The sequence below is a fragment of the Zonotrichia leucophrys genome, chromosome 4 (genome assembly GCF_028769735.1).
Source record: "Zonotrichia leucophrys gambelii isolate GWCS_2022_RI chromosome 4, RI_Zleu_2.0, whole genome shotgun sequence".
In the NCBI taxonomy this organism is placed as follows: Eukaryota; Metazoa; Chordata; class Aves; order Passeriformes; family Passerellidae; genus Zonotrichia; species Zonotrichia leucophrys.
Genome location: NC_088173.1, coordinates 19,222,525 through 19,247,427, shown reverse-complemented (window position 1 = coordinate 19,247,427; position 24,903 = coordinate 19,222,525). Strand labels below are relative to the sequence as shown.

Sequence of the window (24,903 nt, the reverse complement as noted above, 5' to 3'; positions counted from 1 at the left end):
TCTAATTTACCAGTTCAAAGAAAGGGGTGGGGGGATGGGGGGGGGGGGAAGCTTTTTAAAAGTGTGATTTAAAGCTACCAACACTTCAGTCTGGCCCTATGGCAACAGCAATAATAAAAACATAGCATCTACTGGAACTTCTTAAAGAAATTACTCTGTGGCATGCTGAGATTCTTCTGACAGAATTATTTCAGGTTTTAATCACAAATATAAACTAAAAATTCAATTGCTAATAACTTATTTAACAACTCCCTTACCCCCCCAAAAAAAGGATAATAATAATAATTAGGGTCAGAACTTACAAAAAGAAAATTATTTCTAGTTTCTTAGGTTTGGGTTTTGGTCAAGAAATGTCACACAGGGTTTGTTTGTAAAAGACCAAGGGCAGGTATGGGCAGCAGCCAAGTCACTGACATATTCCTACTTGACTAGTGAAAATGTACCAGCTGTCCTTCCTCACCTTCAGTGCCCTTGGAAAAATTCACATCATCTCTGGCCAACTCCTTCTATCAAGGAAAAACATAATTAGCAATTATATTTTTGGTGCAAAGACACATATGACACATAACAGCAATAACAGGAAGATAAGGAGTCCTGGAAGGATTACTTCTATGGTATTTTATATTCCAAAGTGAGTAGCACAACCAACTGTAAAATCTCCTGATCATACAAGTACTCCTTGTATTATTTCTCAATACATACCTGCAGGAAGCTTGAACATGTATTGTTTTCTGGCACAAAGACAAAATTTCTCAGCTGCACAAAGGAAGAAAATCTCCAACTTTAAAGCCACAGTTATCATCAGTGAGATCTCTTCTTTCTGTATTGTGGTGTGTGCCAAGATGGGAAGCAATTTCAAAAGCTGAATCAACATCTGGATCATGATGCAATGAACACCAGAGCTAAGAAGTGAAGGTCCTGAACCACATTCATAGCTTTTTTCAGAGATAATAAAAACATCAATTATCAAAAATTACTCAAGATCAATAGAAAAGCCTGAGGTCAAACATTTGGTAAGTTTTCAGCAAGACAGGAACACTCAGAATCATTTACAGCAGAATAATTACTGTGCTTCAAAAGCTGCTTTGAATAAAATAAATGGCCATTTTATTGACTATACATACATATGAGGGAGCATCAACTTAAGAGCTGAACTGAGTGCTCATGAAGATACAGAGCAAAACACAAAACACCTTGACTTCATGCTCTGGAAGTGATACATGTTCTGAACATCTACTGAGTCCTTGCAGTGTCTTACAGAGCAAGGTGTGCAGCTGTAGTGTTCAGCAGTGCATGTGCAGCTCAAGCTGAGAGTATGACAGGATTAGCAGCTCCAGTGCTGCAGCAATCCTCCAGTGGGCACACACCAGAGCCCCTGGAGTGAGTGAGTGCTGTACATACATTCAGGAATGGAACCGAGTAGGCTTTGTCATTATAAAAACACAGTGCATATAATTAAAGCTTCTAAAGGCAATTCAGGTATGCTGAAGATGTAGAAGTTCCTAGCTTTGTAGTGTTAGGTACAAACAAACAAAGCTCAAAGGAAACTCCTAGCTACTTTGTAGGGACTAACTGATAAGAATGCAAAACTATGCAGTTCACAATCTTTGCCCTACTTGAAAAACTTGATGCAATCATACCTGCCACCCAATAAACATGTCTCTGCACTTTATTAACCTTTGTGTAACATGATAATTAAAATAAAATCTCATTCTTTCCCAAATTAGAAAACAGGACTTTATAAAAATACAGTGCTTTAAAAACATATCAGCGCATTATTAAAGCTATCACTGTATCAAAACCAGATCTTTTTCAAATTGTTTCATACACAGACTTTGTAATACCAAACAGACTCTTCAGGCAGTTAAACACACACATTGCACCCCACTGCTGCTGAATTTCTCCTCTGACTAAAAAAGACCAAGTCAATTATGTACATCAATCTTCAAACGATTTCCAACCCTCTCCCTTTATTTAGAATATATTTATATATTACCATCATGACATTGAAGCAGTCCTTTATTCAAGGCAGTACTTAGGTCATAAGCTGCAAGCCTCCATCTACAACCAGAACACTCCCTGTAATATATGGGGACTCTAGAAGAAAGACAACAGCTTGTGCAACTTCATGAGGCTCTCCAAATCTTCCAAGGGGAATTGCTTTCTTCAGCTGATCTTCTTCCAAATGAGCTGTCATCTCTGTGTGAATAAAGCCTAAGAGCAGAGAGATATAAGAAGAGTTACCTAACCTTCAACTAAATTTATCTAGTGGATTTCCCACTGAAACTTACACAGTGAAATCTATTACCAGGATTCAGCACCAGCTACCGTTCTTCAAAGTCTCCCAAAGCAGCCCACATCATTTGATGGCCAAAATCACTTTCTTATCTACCAATAAAATACTTTTCATTTTTGGAAGCAATGATGCAACAACCAAAATGCAGAGATCTATAGAAGTCCATTTAAAAAACCCAAACAAAATCAAACAAGAAAGAGAAACTAAAATTCAATCCAAGAACTATATTTAATACCACTTTTCCAAAAGAAAAATATATACTCATTTCACCAAAATGCTCTCAACTAAAATATGAGCACAAAATGTCTGGCAAGAAACCCTCTCTGACTTTAAAGTGTTTGCATTCTATTTTAGAACTTATGGCAGTTCTTGCATAGTTTCTACTAGAGCACTCATTTGAAGAATATTTCTTGACATTTTTGAAGGGCCTTTTTTACAGTTTCCCATTTTCTGAGATTTGGCTTTCCCACTGCTGCACAACTCTACACAAAAGCTGCAGCTTTAGAAAGAGCTGATCTTACCTGCTTTCTAGCTGCCATCAAGAAGGGAAAGATTCCCTTTTGCTTTCTACTGTAATACTCTGCCCCTTTATGATGGCTGTGGATGAGCTGCTCAACTCACTAAAGAATAAAAGTATTTTTCCTGCCTAGTTCACAAGCTGAACAGGTTCACGTAGAACTCTGAAAGGCATCAAAAGTAGCAGAAGGTGAGCAGCAGTGTACACAGTTATGGGTGGAAAAATTCAGAAAATACAGAAGGGGCTTTTCCTTAAGGGTGGCAGTTTGCTTGAACTAGATCATCTTACAAAATCACAGCCTTTGCTCACAGAAATAACTTTCAGGATTTCCTCCTTTTACTACAGGGAGATAGGGGTGCTTTTATGACAGCTTTCTTATGGTTTGTCATGTTAGTGTAGTAACAAACAAGCATCCTCTAGCTGGAGACAAGGGTAGCTCTCTATCTCTAATTAGATCTAATCCTTCCATCTGCAAGGACAGCAAGTTCTGAAGAAGGATCAAAGAAAAAAAACTACATTCATTATGTAATAATGGACAGAGGAATAGGTAGATTCACTCTTCCAAATTTCTTGGTGTTCCCTTCAAAAGACTGAAGGTTTTCTAAAAGAATGTATTATATTTCAAACAAACAAACAAAATATATTAAAAATATTTACTTACAAAGCTGAAGAAAATAACAGAAATTAGTCTTAAGTTACGTTCAGAGTACAAGAAATATCCACAGTCTTAATGAATTGCAACAGTCAAGGATGCAGGAATTCCTCAAGAACTAACCTGGAGCAACAACGTTGACTCGAATTTGCTTTTTTGCTACTTCTTTAGCAAGAGAGCGTGAAAATCCAACTAATCCTGCTTTGGTAGCACTATACACACTCTGACCAGAGTTGCCTTTAAGTCCTACAATACTCCCTAAAATAAAGAAACATCAAAGAGAAGATTAAATGGGTAACTTGAAACATTGTACTCACTTGATCATTTTAGTTTTGAACTTGAAATGAAAAATGAGGTCACAAGAAGAGTAAAATATGCATGACTTTATGCACTTTAGCCTGCTAGGATAAGCAAAAGTCCCAATTAGTTATGATTTTTGTATAATTCATGTATCTATGTTGACCAACAAGCACCAGGAAAGTATAATTAAGACTTTTCTAAAAAAAGTATCCTTGCCCACATTAAATAAAGAAAGAAAGAAACTGACTAAACCTATCAATTCTTAGTTAATTGCCAGCAGCGGTATATATAAGTATTGAATGAATTGGTAAGAATAGCAAAGTTTCTTTTTTTCAATAAAATATAAACTCTGAGGTGTTTATTACTGAAAAAAGCTATTTAGAAGTTGCTGAAATTACACAAAAGAATAAGCACTCATAAAGAAATGCTAAATATAGAATGTCTAAATAAAAGGAAAAGGAAAACAAGTAAATTGTAAGAAGCAATGTAATGTTACACCTGCTAAACATTTCTAGAAGACTAGCACACAGAACTCCACTGGCTGACACAAACACCTTACCTACATTGACAATAGCACCTCCCTGCTGCTGAATCATGACCTTTAGAGCAGCCTTGCATGTCAACATTGTCCCCAAAAGGTTTGTGTGAATCTGGGCTATCATATCTTCAGTCTTGGTTCTCAGTAGCAAACCATCCCTGACAAACAAACCAAAAAAACCCAAAGAATTCAGTGAACAACCCTGATCATGTTTACTCATAAAAAGAGACTGTTGGACAGAATATTAATGGGGTGTATGTGGTTCCATACATTTGAGCATTCAAAATGACAGTGCTGCAAGAACTACACAGAGCAAAAAACAAGTTAGCCATGCTTCTTCTAGACACAGAGCCTCCTTTGCAAGCACTGTTTTGGACCATTCTGGGAGAAAAAGTAGAAGAAAGAATAGAGGGGGAAGTCAAACTCAGAATGCAGAAACTACAGTGAAAGCCGTATCATCTGTTAGCATTTTACTGCCATCAGAAACAAAATATTGGCAAGGACTTAATATTGTTTTCAGATGTGCTCATTAACAACACACTTACTAAGCACAAAGGGCCAGAGCACCTTACAGTGGGCTGCCTGCATCTAGAATTACCTATTGTCTTGTCAGGAGTAACCAACCTGTTGATCCCAGCTGCATTAACCAAGTAGTTAATAGGACCCAAATTCCTCTGCATCTCCTCAAAAGCCTTTTGGACTTCTTGTTCACTGGATACATCACAGCTAAGTGCCAGATGTCCTGCTGCATTGAAAGATATATAATGTCACAATAAAAGCTGTATTTAATTCATAAACCTCCTTCAGAATGTATCAGCTCAGTTGCAAAACAGATGTTGAACTAGTTATAATTTAAGGAACCTATTGAATCCCCAGGTAATTAAATAAAGATGATTTTCAAGTATAGTATTCATTAGTTATGTGACAATTCCTTGTTTTATATTTTTTGCCCTCTGGAGTCAGAAGTTCAGTGTGAGCAGACTGGTCTCAGTTCTGGCTCCTTCAGGAGCTGAGGATGACTCATTTCACACCACCTCCATTGTGACCCCAAACAATTCCATTCATCTTAAAATTGCCATCACGCAGATAAAAAAGGCAATCTGCTTTCTCAACGACTATTGTGAAAACAGAATCAAAGCCATACAGCTGGTTTTTAATGTTCCTCAGCCTTTATTTTCCTTTCCATCTAGCTAAACAAGAGGGGTTTTTCCACGAGCCACCCAAGCAGGGAGCAGTGAGGGGCGCCCAGCAGCATACGTACCCCCAAGGTGACGGGCAGTGCTCTGGGCCACGTCCAGGTTCCTAGCAAGGATGGCCAGGCGGCAGCCCTTCTGTGCCAGGAGCTCTGCCACAGCTCTGCCTATCCCACGGGATCCTCCAAAGACAGCACACACCTTGCCCATCTTCAAAATATTCCAGAAACTGCAAATAAACCATCAACTTCGTGTCCAGCAGAGCAAGACATTAACTGCTGTTCTTGTCAACATCACAGCCTTTACCTGTTTGCAGCAGTTTGTAAGAGCAGGTTACAAAATTAGTGATTTGGTTTTTATTCGTTCATTTGTATTCGTTTTTTTTATTCAAAACAAACAGCTGAACTAAATTAGACACCACCCCTACAAATGAAAGTTAATTCTTAAATATTTATGAAGTATTAAAAAAATTTTAAAATCACGTATTCCAATACTAGAGTTATGGCAACTCTTATTCAATTGATGAATTATGTGATTTATGTACCTAAAGGCCACAATGTACTGTTCAGCTGCTTATTCAAAGCTGATGTACTGGTTGTAATTATACTGCTCTTGCAACCACTATTCTTGTGCTGAAATCATTTGGCCTCAAGGTCTCACTCCATCCAAAGTATCTGTGTTGGACACCACCAGTGCAAATGTTACCGAGTATGATTTGAAACTATTGTATTTACACTGGTTTAATACTGTCAGACTGTGTTTTACCACTAGCCTGGGGTTTTTTGTTTCTGCTTTTGAAGGAAGAAAAAAAGCTTTTTGAAATACAAAATTATTCTGAAGTAGCTGGCTTTGATGTTCAGAATGGAGTACACAAAGGAAGCACTTCTGTAGAATGATCTTTTATTCTGCAAGCTCTAGAAACCAATCAGCTGGTTTGGGATTTCCTGAGGAGACAGGGGCAGAATCAAGCAGTAACAATGAATCTTTTTTCCATACATTTGAATAAATCCTTTTTGAACCCAATTATACTGTCTTCATCCCGAGGCAACGAGTTTTATTATTTGTGGGAAAGTACTTCCTTTTGTTCTTAATTTGCTTTCTGATTAGATAATTCTATGCATTTCTCCTCATACCTTCCCCTCACTGTTTCACTCTCCACCTGTATCCTCTTTCAGGTCTATTCAGTTACTCCTACACATATGGAAGCTATTCAATACATCACTAAGGAGTGTGCCAGTCCTTAGACCTTACCCTTGGCCTCACTGAGCTCTATTAAACCCTTCTGGATGAGTGATGATCAGAAAAGCACATGGTACCGAGTGTGCCAGGCCACCACCAACTCATGCAGCGGCATGATGAGTTCGGTCTTCTGCGACAAGAGTCTGAACAAGCAGACGGTCTGTCCTTTTCCCTAATTAAGTATTCACAAGTGCCTGAAACCAACCCACGTGTCTGCCTTCCCTGGCAACTTCTCAGAGCAGAGAATGCCCCTTGTGCATTGACCAGGCATTCACAGGCGGGGCCTACCTGCAACACAGTACATACAGTTTGTGCTTTAACACAGAAACGCCACACAGGCGCCCCGGAGCTGGGAGTTGGGAGGGAAAAGCTGCAGCAGGAGTCATGTCCTGCTGCTCCCTGGATAAATAACGGAAGGGAAAACTAGCTATACTTGGAGCAACAGGCACACGCAGGCACCTCTACCACCTTCGCTCTCCTTTCAGAGCCAAACTACGTAACGCGGGACGCCGGGGCTCCGAGGGCACAACCCCACAGGGCCCGGACGCCAACCCAAGGAGGGCACCTTCAACCAGGGCGAGCGACGTTCCCCCAGCCATGCCCGGCGCCTCCCTCCTTCCCTGCTCCGCCCGTGGCGCTGAGCTGCGCTCCCGCCCGGGCCCGGCTGCAGGTGGAGCCCTCGGCACGGACAGCGGGAAGCGGCGCCCGCGGGGCACGCCGGGACCGAGCCCGAGCCCGCGCGCCGCCGGTGCCACGGTGGCAGCGGAGTCGCCCCGTGCCGTCCCTGCGTGTCCCCGCGGCCGCTCCGCGCTGTCCCTGCGTGTCCCCCCAGCCCTGCGTGTCCCCCCCGCCCCGAGCCACGCGCGGGCTGCGGGGCGCACGGGCAGGGAGCAGAACGCGAGGAGCGCGTCCCACGTGCGCTCCGGTACCTCGCGGCCGCCGGCTCGCTTCCCTCACGGAGCGCGGTTCCCTCCCCGGGCAGGCCGGTTCCGCTCCGCGCTGAGCGCACGCGTCACGGCGAGCGGCCTGACGTCACCGCCGGGGCACCGGCAGCGGGCTGCGGGCCCGGGGCGCTGCCGCGGCTCTGCGGCCGGACGGAGCCCGGCCCGGCGCTGAGGGGCTCAGGCCTCAGCAGCCTGGCCTCGCACGGGAGGCCTCTCTGCTTTCTCCTCACGCTTGCCGCTTTGCAACTTCAGTTTACGGCGTCCGGCCTGGAGCTGAAGCTCTCAGTCCTGCCCTTGTTACCCCTTTCCTGCACAAAAATGTGCTTCATATAGAGAAACAAACAATTAGATGAATCAGGATTTTGTTTCTCTCATTTTCACGTATCCTTGCCCCAAAATCGCAAGGACCTTGTATGGGGTATCACTGTAGCAGAGGAGTTAAATTTCAAACACATTAAGGTAGATAAGCCCAAAATACAGAAGCATCTGTGAGGGTTCCTATTCAGGAACCAAAGCAAACTTCATGATATGCAATTAAACTAATACTAAAAAACTGTTATAGCAGTAATGCTATTTACAGTTATGATCCATGTCCGATGACGTGCTGGAGGGGTTTCTGTGGACTCTTAATTAAGTCACACACACTGAGTAAATTTACCCCCTGAGGAATACTAATAAAAGCTATGACAATTTTGTGCAAGAGTATGCTTCATTTTTTTGGGGGGGGGAAATTATTATTGTCATTATTATTATTAATTGTTATTCTTCTCCACAGAGTAATATGCTGAAATGCTACTCGAGTTTCTATAAGCAAACATACAGTTCTTGCTTTTGACTTGAAAGTTGTTTTTCAGAATTTCAGATTATATGTGTTTCAGGGGAGCTGTAGAGCATTTAATAATATTAGTTCTATGCATGTGGGATTCTTCTTCCACAGATTATTCTTTACATATAGGAAAAAAAAAGCAGATTTAGGCATTGGCAAACATGTGAGCATCTGTGAGAAAAATAACATGTTGAAGGAAAGCTATTATGAGAATTAGTTTCTTTTGGCAAGTATATTTAGATTGCAAGTGGCTCTTTTCAAAAGAGTGAATGAGATTTTTGTGATATAATGATGTTTCAGATCATGCCATATTCTGAAAGCCTGGAGGCCCCAGTGTTAAAGAAGAAAAGGCACTGACAGATGAGACTGTGACTCAGAATAGTCTCTGACCAAGATTTCTGGTACCCAGCATAATTAAGGACCAGGACAGCTTTTTCTTCAAATGAAGCTTACAAGCAAAGTAACACAGAGTGCAAAAAAATGGTCCTTAGTGATGTTTTCTGAAGTTGTGTATACCACAGAGAAAATAGAATCTTCCTGCTGCTGTCCTTATACAATATGATGCTCACAGTTAACTGAAAAAAATTATAAGTAATTATGACTTTACCTTATTTCTGACCTGTGTCCTGAGCCATACAGCTGACCTACCCTTGTATGAAAGTTAAAGAGTCATCTGTCTTGTGGTGTTAAGATTTTGCTGACACAGAGTAAGCATGAGTTTAGTGTGGGTATTTTAAAGTGTGTTATAGTTGACAAAGTTAAATATCCTTTTCAAAATTCAGACAAGATTCTGTTTAATTCGTGTTCATTGACTTAGTGTTTAAAACCAGATGTATGTTCATTCATTGGCCAAAGTGACATTAGCCTTTTTTTCCAGATGCCTGGATAAATCATGAGATCAGATTAAGCAGAGTTCAGCTGAGCCAGTTTATTCACACTGATTTCCCATTAAGGCTGGTGGAGCGCAAGAGACAGATCAGTGTCATAATGATTACCTCCCCTTTTGGGGGAACAGTAGCTGATACAAGAACTTGATCTGATAGACCTGTTCCATCTATGACCAAATCTGTAACAGCTAGTTCAGTCCTGGTCATTATTATGCCTGCCTTACTATTAATGTGAACATACAAGCTAATAATTCTTGTATGTCTGTCTGTGTGACCATGTGTACACACACTTGGAGCCTGTCCACAATGTACAAAATGACACAGCTGTCTTTCCTCAAGCCTAAAGCAAAAATACTCTTCCTAAGAGAGTTATTTATTCCTTTCTAAAAGTTTTTAGTCATTCTCCCACACAACCAAGATACTGCTTTCAAGTAAGAATTTCTCTATTAACATGGGAAAAAACAGAATAGCTCAAACAGGAAATTATATTTGATGTATCTAAAAGCACAAAACAAATCAGAGCAAAATAGCACAAAACAGGCCGCTGTAACTGAGGTCCCCTCTATCAGGTATTTCAAATTCCTCCTGGGTTTTGATTTAAGGCGAGATTTACAGAGGAACTTGAGTCTAATCATTAACCACAGTGCTGCCTGAATCTGTGGCCTCTTAAATTTCTGCTAAGAGTCACACTTGAAAGAGCAGTGCTGCTCCAATGTCCAGCAGCATTTCATTCTGTTCCCTGTGCTGCTTGTGAAATACCTCCCACATTTCATGGGTTTTGTGTAAGGCCAGGGACAAAGCAACTGGCTGCACGTGTGCTCAGTCCTGTTGGAAACAAACACCTCTGGTTGGAGCACTCAGCCCTGAGAAAACCTGCTTTCAAGTCTCCTCCCTTGCTGGAAACGTGGTCCCAACTTCAGGTTTTCACCACTGAACAAGCTTGTCATAGCCAGCAGTCTGAAGTGGTTTCAGTTTATAGGAACAAGAACAAAAAATTAAAGTGGGCCAAGAAGATTTGACACTCAAGCCAGATGATCACTGTCCAGAAATGTAAAACCTTGCGGATTAAGCATCAATTGAAATCAACATTCAAGAAACTATTTTGCTTTTCAAGTGGTGTATTAAAGATGACCTCCCTAGCTTAAGCAAATCTGATGATGGGAACATGTATCTGGGATACAGGAGTCATGGGCTTAGAACAGAATTAAGCCAGGGAAGAGCTTAAGAGGTTTCCTTCTTTCCAGGCCAAATGATAACTCCGTGGCAGGTCACACAGTCAACACACGGCCATGCATTTCTTCCAGTAAAAAAAGGGGTGTAACTGGGCTAGGTGCCTTGTTTTACCTGATAATTTTCCACTTTGCCTGGGCAGCTCAGCACTGAAGCTGCTGTCTCTTTTTTTTCCTCTTTCTTCAGGAATGCACTTGTCATTTACCTTGGGAAAAATCTGGTCTAGTTACTGATTTTATATAATACATGCTATACACACATACAAAATATATAAATAAAGAGCTAACAAGTTTTATGTTGCAATTCCCAAATGTCTTGGATATGGCCTCAGCCTTCTAGGCAAGTGACATAAAGCTGAGATAAACTGCTGAGGGAAAATCCAGCTGCCTTATTGTATGACAGAAAAAAACTACCCCTCTCCTCCCAGTATTTTGCCACTTGACAGACTTTCCCAACCACAGCGGTTCAGATATTTAAGTGTCCAAATTGCCACACCTTTGCACTTAAGTGATCTTTTTTTATGACACTGCAGTCTGTTTTGTTTTTCTAGACCATGCAAAATCTCTGCAATATTTGTTCTTGTGTGATAACAGTGAACTTTTATCATGCCAACATGAAATGGATTTATACAGTTTAGGTAAATTTTCAAAAAATTGAAAACTTCTTCCTCTTAAAAAATTTCTTTCTGGTACTTCTGTGAAAAGTATAAAAGCTCTGTGAAAACTCTGAGAACAAAACACAGCACCAAAACCCAGAACAAAACAAAGCTATCAGAACCTTGGCAAATTACCTAATGTTTTCATATCCTCCTGGCTAAACAGGTTTTCCCACTAGGACCAGGATTATTTCACACGTCAGCGTGAGGCCCATGTTTGAGTTAGCACGGTCACTGAACTGCTGCTGCTCCCAGTGAGAGTCAGGCACACCAGGGAGGGAACGGAGAGGAGCCTGTGTTATTGCTGCTTCATCTGCTGTTAAATGGAGCACCTCACTCCAGTGCTGCCCTGAGGAACCTGAAATGTTAAAATAAAACAACCCCAACATCACCTACCTCTGCAAAACTGTGTTCAGGAAACGTTTGTCTCACATTCAGCCTCTGTCCACAAGTCCTGTCTGATCACAGACACTGTGATCACTCCCACTGTGTATCAGTGGACTTTGGACTAAAGAGATGGAATCTAGGATCCCAGCATGTCCTGAAATCCCTCACTTCCCTCCACGCATCCCACTCCTTCTGTATGCCACAGAATGTTTCCCTTTTTAGCTCCTAAGTCCCAGGCCAGGACTAGGAACAAGGAAGAAATAACCAGCTCATGCATTGAGGGAATAAACTCACCACGTTCTGTACAGCACCCCTTTGACAGACAGCTTTTCAAAACTACAAAGTGCATCACACAGAGCAGTCAGCATCTCCCAGAGGGCAATCTGAAAAACAGTCAAAGCTGACACCACAGAGTGACATGTCACTCCTAGCAGTCTCCACTGACCATTTTGTATAGAAAGGATATTTTTTTGTGTATTGCATATTTCATAAGCATTAAGAATATCACTGGAAGTCTGGTACAATAACATCCAAGAGTTTTGCAGAAGTATTTGAATATTCCAGAATAAATAACTCTACTCCTGTTCTCTTAGAGGCAATTTACTTTTAATTATATCTAATATACCCAAAATGAATTCGTTTTGGGAAAAGCACTTAAAAATAGCTAAAAACCATTTATAAGCATCTACTCAAGGTCTTGCATAATTTGCTTTTATTTTACATATGAACATCCTTAATTTCCCCATTTTGCCTTTCATAGTCTCATCCATATTCCCATTCAGTACATATTTATATAAGCTCCAAAGTAAGATGCATAACAAATCACTTCAGGAATTAATTTATCTTGTAAAAATCTATATTTAACTAGTACTACAATTTCTGGTGGGAAAAAAAAGGGTATTTTTGAGAAGTATTCATCAGTAAAGGTTTTCACTCCAAAACATACAAAAAACTGCTCTCAACATTAGGGTTAACAGAAAAAAGTTTTGTCTAACCAGACAAAATTTCCTTTCTGTTATGGTGGAGCAAGTGTCAAGGTTTTCCTGCCATAATACATCCCTAATCATAGTCTCAGGTGTCCAATCTCTACAAATGGTATGGGCAAATCCAAATTGTTGCCTGCTTTGGTCCTGTGATGCAGTCTCCTGAAAATTTTCTGTATCTACTCATATTTACAGTCAGTAAACTCTTTGCTTTGTTGAGGAGTGGGGAGGAGGTGGGATGTTGGGAGAAATGGGAAAGTCATAAAGAAGTGAGGGAATAAAGACAAAGATTTGACCAAGTGATTTGGACTGAACTCATTAGGGTGAGAAAATTCAGCTAAAGGCTTATTCTGGAAGAATGGAAAAACATAGTTAATAAGTAACAAGAGTTGATCCTTCACCTCCCTTCTCATAAGGAACTTATACAAAGCAAAGCAAAGCAAAATCTTTGTTTCATAAACACAGTAATTAACACCCAGAAAATAGCAGCTATGAGATACATGAAAGTGAAATACTTCAGTCATTCCCCCAAATACCTACCTTGACATTCATAACATTTATGAAGAGTTCAAAAGCTGTTTAGAGCAGGAAACTGAAGACACATCCACAAGCACAAACTGTTTTTATAGCCTCAGCTATTTTAGCATACATCCAATGTGTGACTGTGAATACGTTTTCAAGGGCAGCCCTAATGAGGCACAAATCTATTGAATACAGGAATACCAACTTAATGCAGCACATCCACTCACTGACAGAAAGCAGCAAGGCAAGGGACTGAGTAGTCATGCCTCCATAATTGCAAATAGCTGTGATCCTAAACATAAGGACTTTCACTGGCAAAACTTCAGCTGATGGCTTGCCAGCAGTGACTGTTGAACACACTCCATAATAAATGGCAACTGTGATAGTGCTAGTGACAATCACTCAGATCTCACAGACTGCTCACCTCCTTTATCTTCACCAGTATTATAGGAAATGTCAAAACCAATATTCTTTACAGCTTGTTACCATTTTGCAGCCTGAATCACATATAGTAATGCTTACAGAGTTTTTGAGGAACTCCCAACATTCCATTTTCTCCGTAAGATTGTCCTAAATAAATCTGGTATCATATCACATCTTCTTGCAGAAATATTTTGCTGTCATTTCATCTCACTCATGTACTTAACTGAGCAGCTGAAGACTTCATCTTCTTGTGACATACAGAAGCCCTTACTGTTGTATGTCCTTCTAATAAAGTAGTCAATCATAATAATACCCAATCATCTGGCTTAACAAGGTAAGAATTAGGTAATTAAAGATGAAAAGAAGTATTTTCAGATGATTGCTTACACCATTTTTTAATTTATCTATCACAGTGGATAATTTCTTTCAATAATTATCAGGAGATAGCATCCTTGGAAAAAATTAGCTATTGTTCACACCAGACTGTCTTATAAGTAATGTTTGATTATATAAAATGCATACCTACCTTATTTCAACAGCTGGGCTTTTTTAATCATCCCTCATCTAGGTTTTGATTTGTAAGAGCACAGTTTATGATGAGATTTTACTAAAGTCAAACATTTTCAGAGCTCCCCATAAAAGGTCTGCCTGACAGCACACAGTTAATTGTGTGTTTTGCAGAAACCCAGGACTGCACGAGCTACCATCTCTAAAATCCAGAAGGTAATTTTGTTATTAATCCTATATACTAACTTTATAGGAAATACAGTTGAAGAAGAGGGGAAGAGCAATTCAGATTAGTCTAGATGGTGTGTATTTTACCATATATTTTACCATCAAAAATGATGAACAAAAATTCTGATTCAAAGCTACACAATACAGGCTGATACAGCTGTAGGGGTGATACAAGAGCCTGGTTTGATTTCTTTTTTTCCAGAACAGGAAAAATTTATACATGTATGTATGTAATTCCTAGATGTATATTTTAAATATGTTTCTATGGTTTTATCCTCACTTGCCTAAATCTTCTGTACTTTTTCTATCCTGAACATAGAAAATTACTGTATACTGCACATCACAGGGGTGGATTATCCCCAGCCTCCTGTAGACAAGCTCTCCTTCCACTCAGAATTCAGCCTCTCTTTATCCAGCTTCTACACATCATGAGGTTTTTTCTTGAAAAGAGAAACACTCCCCACACAAGTTTTTTTGCTGGATGTAAAACCATTGTTTGTTTGTTTATTTTGTTGGTTTTGGGTTTTGTTTTGGGTTTTCTTTGTGTTTGGTTAGTTTTTGTTTTTTGTTTGTTTGTGGGGTTTTTGTTTGTTTGTTGAAGTTCTTAAGGAACTCTATATTTGCCAGAAATATAGAGCACTGAAAAAAATAATGAATAAAATTCAGGAATGAAGTAAATTTGTCCATACTTAACATTTTTTAAAAAAAAGGTTCAGAGAGTATTCAAGCTAGTATTTACCTCCTAATTTTCACAGTGTAGCTGCTAAACCAGAAACAATGGATACATGAAGACCATGCATTTATCAGAGACTCTGCTATTTTCCCAAACCCAGGTATCTGGCTTCTACTCCAGGCTGTCTTTCTGCAGCACAGGGGTCATTAGCCATGATATTTTAAGCTGAACCTAGAACTTCAACCAATCTTAACTGCTATAGAATAGCCCATTGCTTTTATCTGTTTTCCTTCTATATGGATAATGCTTTTGTGGTTTTCTCTCTTCCTAGTAGACAAAAGAAGGAAGAACACATCTCTCTTTCCAGCTAACATGAAACGGAGAATCTTTTTTGTCTCCAGTCTTTTCCCTAACACTGCCCACAGACTGGAGATTTTCATACAGAATCACTTGAATTTGGGTTCCAGAGACTATCACTGCATAATACCAGAGAGCATCACTCAGATCATAAATATCTTACACAAATGGGTAACATCTCTGCAGAGTGTGCACTGTTTACATAGCACAGTTTATTTCTGTTGACTTCATTGAATCATTGTTGAATTTGAGGATGCATTTCATAAACAATTATTCTGCTCTAATAGTAACAAGTAACACATTTGCTTTACAGACACCTCAGCGAAGCACTCCTGTCAACATGAATTGTCTCTCGTGTGCTTTAAAATGTTTGGAAAAAAAATATGGCATGCCATCTGGCCCCCAAGCACTCATTAAATCCATTGGAATATGAGTGTTTAAGGAAGCTAACATCACATGATGCCCACAAGAAGAAAGGAAACAAAGAAGGAAAAAGAAAAGAGAAGGAAAGGGAGGAAAGGAAAAGAGAAAGGGATTTAGAGATGATACAAACAAGAAATAAAGGATGTGTTTACAATTTAATTTCCTTCAACTAAGGGCATGCCAGCCATTTCAGAGAATAAAGAGAGATGACAGCTTCTGTTCCCAGGAGTTTTTGGTCCAAGATTATTTTCCAAGTGAAATGAAGAAGGAGAAAAAAAATCTAGCAGGGGAACGGAATGCTAACACCATAGAATATTTGGGTTCCTCAGGGGAAGGGTGCCCCCATGAACTGAGATTCACAAGGCGTGATACAAATTTCTTTCAAGGCTTGCCAAATCACTTTGCCTTCCCCCTCCAAATGTCAAGTCTCCCATCTTTAATTGAGGCTAATGACTGTCAGCTTCCCATATTGGCACAGCCCTAGGGAAACATCTCCTACTCCATGGCTACTGTCATCTTCTGTGGAAGCACCTTTAGGCCCTAGAGTAGAAAGGACTGCACCTGCAAAAAGTGAATTGCTGGATAGATGCAGGATTAAAATCCCATCTGGACAGGCATTCTCTTTTATTAGGGGAGCTGTCAATAATTTTGTTCGTGGGAATCTTAAAAGGATGTAGATTAGAAACGGTCGGGGGAGCTTCCAAAGAGATGTAAGTGTTTTATTTCAAAAAATCTCAAAACAACCCAGGTTTGATATTAACTCTGTATTTCATGTAATTTTGCAAATAAATTAACTGAAATTTACTAAAAACAACCAGACCAGACTGTCATTTGCTGGCATATGCAAACACTTTGCAAAAACAGAGGCATTTTTTGGTACTGCACACTTATGTTCAAGAGCTGTTAAATATATGTAAATAATCTGATTAATACATGCTAAGCAATTGTACTTATGACATGTTGGTCCATTGCCAGATGACAATGATGCAAGAAAAAAAACTAGCTGAAATCCTATGGAAATTTCAGGGAGCCCAGGGAGTAAATGGGAGAGGAGCACAACACATAACTAAATGCGATAAGCAGGGAAAAACAAGAAAGGCCTCATCCAGAAGACAGCAGGACAACATCTACTGAATGACACGTGGACTAATGGTGGGTCAATATCCTCCATTGTAAGATTTGGGTAATGTTGTGCTTACTGACCTTATCCAGCCTCTCTGCATTTTCTCAACTCAGTGCATAACTATTTTTAGCAGCAGTACTCTGCAAAATGTTTTATAACTCATTCTGGCTGTAAAGCTGCATCCAGTTGCAACATCCTTCATAGCTTTAACTGTTTCTTTGAATCCACAGAACTAATCTCAGAGCTGTGGGATTTTGTCAGCCATAGATTCCTGAATTAGGGGAATTGGCTAAGCCTCTGATGGAGGCAACCAGGAATGAAGAGATGGAGCCTACTGAATGAGGCCCAGGAGGGATTGAGCTTTTATAGCAACAAAAGCTAATATTTTCGGGATATTTTTAATTTGCAACCTACAGGCATAAATTTTGTGAAACTATGAGGAAATTTTCTTTTTCGTGCTGTTCTGAGATATAACCAAAGTTGTTATAGGGATTCAGGCCTGACTGGATGGGGCTTTGAGCAACCTGGTCTAGTGGAAGGTATCTGTGCCATGGCAGGAGGTTGGAACAAGATGTTCTTTAAGATCCCTCCCAATCCAAGCTATTCTATGATTCTGTGACTCACAAATCTACCAAGCTGAAGATGTTCCTTCTTCTTGTTCAAAAGAACAAGACCATTTGTTACACTAATTGATTATTCCATACAGTTTGTGCTGCCTGGTAGATTACAAATGTCCAGTCATATGTTCTCCTGTTATCCAAACACAAAGTCCTCCAAAATCTGAACAAGACATTCTACAGCTCATCTGCACTTCAGCAGAGTGCCTGCATGAACCATACCTGCATACCCAGCACTGGTTGAGAAGTTTTCTAAATGAGGACAAAAAATTCTCATTCATGAAGCTGGAAATCATGAATTTCATGTTTTTAGCTCAGTTTCCTTTAAAACCTCTCTGAGAATGACAGACTCCTTTACCATCAGTAGTGTTTTCACAGCTACCATCATAACAGGTAGGAAAGTCAGGAACAGCATAATCATCTCACTCCAATCTCACCTCTGAAATCTTTGCAGAGTTTTTGCCAAACTAATTGTTGTTCTTTCTGTATTCTGCATGAAACTACAATTTTTTATCCCAAATATAAAAGGGAGATCTCTCATGGTGATGCCTTGTGAAGGCTGACCTAGAACAGAGCTAGATGGAATTAAAGAATAAAGTAGGTTTTTTTTAGAAGGCCTCAATGGATACACCTTGGGCAGCACAAGAGCTTGGCCAGGGCTATACCCAGGATGAACCCAAAATGGTCACAGAAATGGACAGCCGGTTACGGGGTCTCATACCTTCATAAATTCTGGTCCATTAGCATATTGGAGTTAATTGTCCAATTACAGCTTTAGATTATGAAGTCTTATCCTTCTTGTTTTCTCTCTTCAGTCCACCATTGTTTATGCTCTTGGGCCTGAGATCTGGATCAGTTGTTCTTGATCCTCAGCTAGAGAAGGAATTGTTTTGTCTACCTACTCTGTGAAGAGAGTTTACCATCTCCTAATATGAAGCTCAGAACTACACACTGAAGCAGTACAGAATCTGAAAAATATAAAAGCCAAAAACTGAGGCATCAGTGGAAGCTTCCAGATCCCTACTTTGGTTCAAAGAAACAAATGAGGCCTTCCTATTCCTCCCACCCACAAGTTAGTGGACATAGAAGAATCCTGAATCTAATTCAAAGGTGCCCCCACCTTTTCCACTCACTGGGTGGCAATCTGTCCTCCACCAAGGTGCAGACAGCACCAGTGGCCTGTCTCAAAAATCAGCCAGTTAAACACTGTTTTTCACAAAGCCAGACCAGATTAAAAGGGTAAGTACTGCAATTCCCATTTTGTTTGATCAGGTAAAAATTGCTTCTCTTTTTTCTGGTTTGATTTTTAAATTTTTTAAAATTTATTTTTTTAATTCAATGGGACAGTATCTCCAATTAGAATATGGTAAACACATCCAGACTCTCCAAAGGGCTGTATTTTTCCATCCTAAGTGTTACAGTATCCAATAAATCAATTTTAGACTTGAAATGTCAGTTTCATTTCTTTTTGCTGAATTAAAAAAAGCCTAAGTATCTTCTCATTGTAAGTAACATTGTTTTTTTCTTTTCTTAGAACCACACCATTATATTTCCAGGATAGTCCATAGAGAAAAAAACACTGGGATTCAGCAAAATGCCTCATCATACATTTAAGATCAGGTTTAAATCTACTCCTGCTATGCAAAGCTCTTGTTCTTTTTTGTTTGTTTTGTTTGTTTGTTGGGTTTTTTTGCTTAGTAATACTCCAATGCACGTAATCCTTTATGAAATGAAGGCCTAGGAGGTTAAGTGGTGCATGTGAAAAAGACAGAAAACGAGGTGATTTGGTATAACATCAGGCTACATTATAATTAGCCACTAGACATGCTAGTTTTAGCTATAAAAAAGTAATTTAAAGTTATAAGCAAGACATTACATTCATGCCTTAGGGACCTTGTTTATATTTGGAATCACTATTTCAGCATCTAATATCTGTTCCAAAAGCATTCTCCTGTGTACCAAATATAGCTGAAACACAACATAAGCTGGCTCTATAAGCTTTTGTAAAGTTGTCCACAGTGCTTTTAGTTACAGAAATATGGGCTTTCTATTTGTGTCTTCTGTATGCCAGACAGAAATGAGCTTTGAATAACAAATATTAACCAGATGTTGACCAGAATTAATATGTGCCCTTGGGAAAAACAAACAAACAAACAAAAAAACCACAACCCACCTATTTCCTTAAAAATGTTGCTTTTGACAGGATTTCAATAGAGAAAACATGCAGACAGACACACATGACAGATCTTCAGACACACAAATTACCAGTTTGGAGTATCTGGCTGGAGTTCCAGCCTCTGAAGGCAGTATCTGATAAAGTCCAAGAAGCTCCAAAGTACAGGTTTTCTAGTTTTTCCCCAAATTAGTTCCTGCACTTGACAAAAGCTACTTCTTGGTGGATTTAGCCATTACTCAATAGAAACAGGGCTGTGGGCTAATTAAATCATAGCTGCACGAGTACACTCTATTACTGCCAGTATGAGACTGTGATACTTTGTAGTCAAAACCAAACGTGTTACTTTGATTGGCAAAAGTAGGGAGAGAGCAGATGGAACAATTCCCACATTGTCTTGTTCATCAGTAACACACACCACAGTTCCCCACAACAAAGGTTTGCCAGTACAAACATACCCAGCACTGAGACACATCCCCCTGACTGACCATTTCCCATCAGTGTGACCTCTGAAGAAAGGTGCCAGCTCTCACAGCCTGGCTTCGCCATCTGAGCTGTGATGCAAGAGCGGTGATGCAGCCAGGTCTCCAGAGCCCCCCTGGACATGAAACCAGCTAAGTTCTGTTGTGGTCCTCTGTTACGGTGTGTTGTAATGTCCTGTTTTAGATTTCCAGGTCACCTCCCAGGTGTGGCAATACCTCTCTTCCCCTTCCCCCTCGCCCCTTGCTGAGTGAGTCCTGTCAATCAGGCTTAACATTCCAACAAAGCGTCGTGTGGTTGGTCAAGTTCAAAGGATGCCCCTCAGGCCTGGGGGTCATTGGCCTGTCTAGGTGTCTCTCACCCCTTGAGACCCCACCCCCCCCACCTGGTTGGTGGCTCACCTGTCCCCTCCCCTCCCCCTGAGCTTAAAAGGTGAGTCCAGCCATGTGCTCGCGATTCTGTTGGAGGTCTTCCCAAGATTCAGACATCTGTAACCATGGAATAAACCACTGCATACAACCCTCCGGCAGAATCCCTCCCTTCACCTTCGCCTGAAGCCTTCTTCCTAAGGTAAACGGAGTCCCTAACAAGCCTGGACTTGTTTAGTGCCCAGCTGAAACCATAGGCAAGCTAAAGGTATCTCTGGGGTGATGCACCACAGAAGCCGCCTTTGGCTCAGCAGCGAGGGTCAGACTGGCCCAGGCACAATCTAACTGGTAATATTGGGATTCATATTCCAATAGTCCTCATCTTCAGCACCCAAACATTTGGTCCAATCCACTTACAAACCTCCCTGACCTACTGTGGGAGAGGAGCGTTAGCATCATTTACTATGGAATGGCATATTGTAAAACAAAAACCCCAAAATAGCTGTGGCTGGAGCAGGCAATGTTTCACTGACCTCTGTAATTATCAGGCTGCTTCTCCTCCCACCCACTCCCCACTGGCACATTCACTGCTGACATGTCAGTCTGTACAAAGGGAACTGCATCACTTTCCCAGACTCAGAACCTGATGCCCAAGCCTGCTGATCTTGCTGTAGAGAACAGCATGTGGTGTTAAGAAACATCTCCTAGAGAATTTTATACATTAGTAATTAACTTTTCTTTGATCATCTCAGTGTTCACTAATGCTGCCAAATCCGAGAAACAAATTACAAGAGCACTGTTGTGTTTTACCATTATGGCCAAATTTTATCTGCATTTGACACTAAGTTATGTGGATTTCCTTAAAAAGGAGTGTTCTAGGTAAGGTAAAGAACAAATGAGAAATACCTTCTGCCATTTTCTTGAGAGCAGCTATGACAGACTTCCAAACAGTGATATGGTTGTGGTATGTACAATTTTAAGTGGTTGTGGACCACTTAAAATTTGGTCCTGAACTGGTCTCTGGCTCTTCTGACAGAATTCCAAGGCCATCTCATTCTTACTCTCTCTTTCCTATTTATTGGAGACATCCTCAACAGAAACTCTCCAGCTTTCTGAGAATTTTAAAAGTCTGTAGCAGAAATAACCCATTCAGTATTAAGAAATACACATTTGGTGCAAGTAATCAAGAGTACTGAATGCCTAGGCAGAATTATTACCCATTTTTTAACTTGTAAAATGTTTATCTCTTTGCATGGTTCTTATCTTTCATGAAAATGTTGATCTTTACAAAGCCCAATAGTACTTTATTTTAAAAAACGTTTAAACTTTATCCTTGTAAAAAAGCTATATTGTGTATCACAGATTTTAAATTCTTGAATGCTAAGAATTTCAGTGACAGCAGGGGCAAATAGTTACTGGTGTACTATAAACTTACAAGCTGGATAGCAGCGTACAGTAATGCTTTGACAAGCAAGAAAATAAGGAGATTTTCTGATCTGTGTGTATTCAAAAGACACACTAAGGCTGCCTACCAGAGGAGTAGAGAGAAATTCTTTGAACTGTAAACTTTTTAGAGCTAACATTCTTCAGCTTATTCAGAAGTTCAACCAGCTGAAATAAGAAATTTGACCTAGGGCACGTCCCTTGTTGTGGAGAACGAAGTTGATGACTGCTTTAAAGTTATTCTACTGCTGACTCATCTTCCCTCCCAAGCATTTGCAGAGATACACCATGAGAAAATAGAGCAGCAACTGACCACAAAAGATTCTGGGACTAGCAGCTGTTAGCAAAGCAAGGCCCAGGATGCAATTGTGGATCTGGAAATTTATAGGTTTGATTGAAAACTGAGCAAGTCTTCTGTGCTTCACAGTGCTGCTAAAAGGCATCATCTTTGATCTAGTGCCTCAGCTGTACCAGTGGGACAAATGTTTTTTGAGAGAAGCATAACACAGCCAGAATAGCTCTGTATTTTCCAAGTATGAAAATCATCCAACTCAGTTTCTTTCGAACATATTCATTCCTTTAGGGCAGATGAGATATTTTCCTTCACTATTTAACAGTAGGGGGCATATTCAGTGTATGCCAGCAAAGTTTAATGAAATCAATGAAGTAGCACTGATTTGGAGTAATTGAGAATCCGACCATGTGTTCTAATGCCAAAGAATCTGGATATTTCCAAGGGCTTATATTGCTTTCCTTTCTGGGAAGGGGGGGATGGGGAAGGGGGGGTTTGGGGGAGTTGGGAATTAAAGTCCATTTGCTTTGTGAAATGGGGTTCCATCTAAGGTACCAGAGATGAGAAAACACCTGCACAGATATTTTAAAATCCTGACATTTTTCTTTCTGCCTTTGTAATTGAAGTGTATTTTGTCTTGATGTGCCAGCCAAATTTCCACTCTCTACACTCCTGTACAGGCTGTTCTCACCACTGTGAAATGAGAATGTAGCTAGTGTTTGGACATCCTGAGCACTGGTTTTGATCTGAATGACTACTAGATGCAAACATCAGAAGGCCTCTGGGCCATGTAACCTGAACCATGTGGGCACTGGAGCTGGGTGCACAGTGCAGCCAAGTTCTGCTCATTTACATGTGCTAAGGGGAATTTTTACAAGCTTGTTAGAACTGTGAGTAATTGAAATCTGGGGCTAATGTCACTGTGTCTAAATTTTCTTTACTCCACTGAGTAGGAACAGTAGAGCAGTTAAGAACTGCTTTTGCCACTTTTTAGCAAACTAATACAGCTGACAGAAAAGAGCATAGTAGAAGGAGCAGATAATACTTTCTGAGATCTGCTCAGAATATTATGTAGAGTGTAGCCACCCTGATTTGATCTGCACACATGAAATGCTCATTATTATGAACAGATTTTGCATATTGCAGATTGGGTATAGCAAATCCATTTTGTTTTGTTTTGTTCCTTGCACCAGGGTGTTTGTGAACAAAATGCTCTTCAGCTGTTAAAATGGATCAGTTAAGTCCCTCACCCACAGAAGACAGGTTGGAAGAGACTTCTACAATGGTTTAGATGCTGATGATCATATTTGGAGGCAGATCTGATCCATCAGAATCTATCTTCACACTCACAAAAAACAGTCAGCCTTTACTTTGTAAGCGAATTTTACACCACATACCTCAGAAGCACAGGAATCATCAGGCAAAGCAGGAAACAGATGCAAAAAGGTGGCACCTCAAGTTTTCAAGAGCAGGTGCTTACCTCAAGGTTGTCAGCAAGTTTGTCTCCCAGAAAGTAAGAGTTACTGGGTGACACTGTGGAAGAAGAATGCATTGCATCTTGGTATGCATTTCTCAAGACATTCAGTCCTCTAATGTTAGTGCTATTGCATAAAATATGTAGAAAGTGGACACTACCTCTAATTATTAATGCAAACCTACAGAGATGCAGATGCTTAGTTTTGGATTTCAAATGTATTTGACAGGAGAACAGCTTGTTCTAAACACAAGCACCAAACAAATATAAGCTGAAGAGACTGGACAAAGACTGAGGGCTGCATCTTCAGCCTTAGACATTCAAGTTCCTCTCAGGTCCTTTCACAGAGCTTGGCTCTAGTAACTAAGGTAAAATCACTAATAAGTTAGTTAAGATTCGGGTCCCATATACAGGTCTTCCAAATCCTTTTCTCTTTCCCATTTTTCCCCACATCAAATGTCCATGTTCTCATCATTCATCATCAGCATTCTCAGCTCTTTTTTCCTATATAAAAATATTGCAAGTATTCAATTTAAAAAGAATTATTATAAGTGCTGTTGTTGTTGTTGCTGTTATTTGAAAGATTTATGACACTGGTTTTGTTCAAGTCAAGCTTCAAATCTACTTAAGGTTTATCATAATTAACCAAGTGCAGGGAATGAGCATCTGAGCCTGATTTGAGAAGTACACATATTGCAGAAGCATGACAGAAATCCAAGGAATATCAGTATATCCTACAGAAAACAGTGACGACACTGTAGGAGTTTTAGTAATGCCAGACACAAATTTCTTTAACTAGACAAGTGGATTCTAGTGTTTCATTAAGGTCAATGTGCACCTTTAAACACATTTGCTTAAAGCTACTGGAAAGAACAAGCCAGACAAAATATTTTGCCAGCTCTCTGGAAACAGCCAGAATGCTCACAAGCCATATTTTTAAGCCTATGCAAAACTATCATAATTGTCATTACTGCTATAAGGCAAAGGTAATGAAGTGAGGGTGAACAGGATTTCATATACCTTTGGCAAGCCAAATGTTAAACACATTATTAGAATTACTCAGTAATTACAGTACAAAACAAGCAAACAAACAAAAAAACCAACCCAAAGAAACAGTCTTACTTCTGCTACACAGCTACAATGTTTGTCTATA

The 24,903-nt window shown here is 40.0% G+C and overlaps 1 protein-coding gene across 8 annotated transcripts; it reads right to left on the bottom strand.

The window, feature by feature from the left end:
• Positions 1-718: 718 nt before the first annotated feature.
• CBR4 (carbonyl reductase 4) lies at positions 719-13,327 on the bottom strand. 8 transcript variants are annotated; one of them, XM_064710697.1, is made up of 9 exons: positions 13,188-13,327; positions 11,959-12,047; positions 11,413-11,635; positions 10,737-10,827; positions 5,565-5,725; positions 4,928-5,048; positions 4,325-4,461; positions 3,589-3,723; positions 1,082-2,214 (listed from the first exon to the last, which is right to left on the bottom strand). In XM_064710697.1, the coding sequence occupies exons 5-9, from the start codon at positions 5,704-5,706 to the stop codon at positions 2,036-2,038; spliced, it is 714 nt and encodes a 237-aa protein (XP_064566767.1). In that variant the 5' UTR covers positions 5,707-5,725; positions 10,737-10,827; positions 11,413-11,635; positions 11,959-12,047; positions 13,188-13,327; the 3' UTR covers positions 1,082-2,035. The 8 variants fall into 8 exon arrangements, 7 of the variants coding, with proteins under 7 accessions (XP_064566762.1, XP_064566767.1, XP_064566765.1 ...); XM_064710695.1 differs by having other exon boundaries at positions 11,959-12,064; positions 13,188-13,297; XM_064710696.1 differs by lacking the exon at positions 10,737-10,827 and having other exon boundaries at positions 11,959-12,064; positions 13,188-13,297.
• Positions 13,328-24,903: the final 11,576 nt, after the last annotated feature.

Coding starts and splice junctions, on each gene's coding strand:
- CBR4 (XM_064710692.1), bottom strand. CDS start 7,121: ATGACTCCTGCTGCAGCTTTTCCCTCCCAACTCCCAGCTCCGGGGCGC. Junction 3,724..4,324: donor AGGTGCTATTGTCAATGTAG/GTAAGGTGTTTG, acceptor TCTTTATTTTAG/GGAGTATTGTAGGACTTAAA. Junction 2,215..3,588: donor AGTCAACGTTGTTGCTCCAG/GTTAGTTCTTGA, acceptor CTCTGCTCTTAG/GCTTTATTCACACAGAGATG.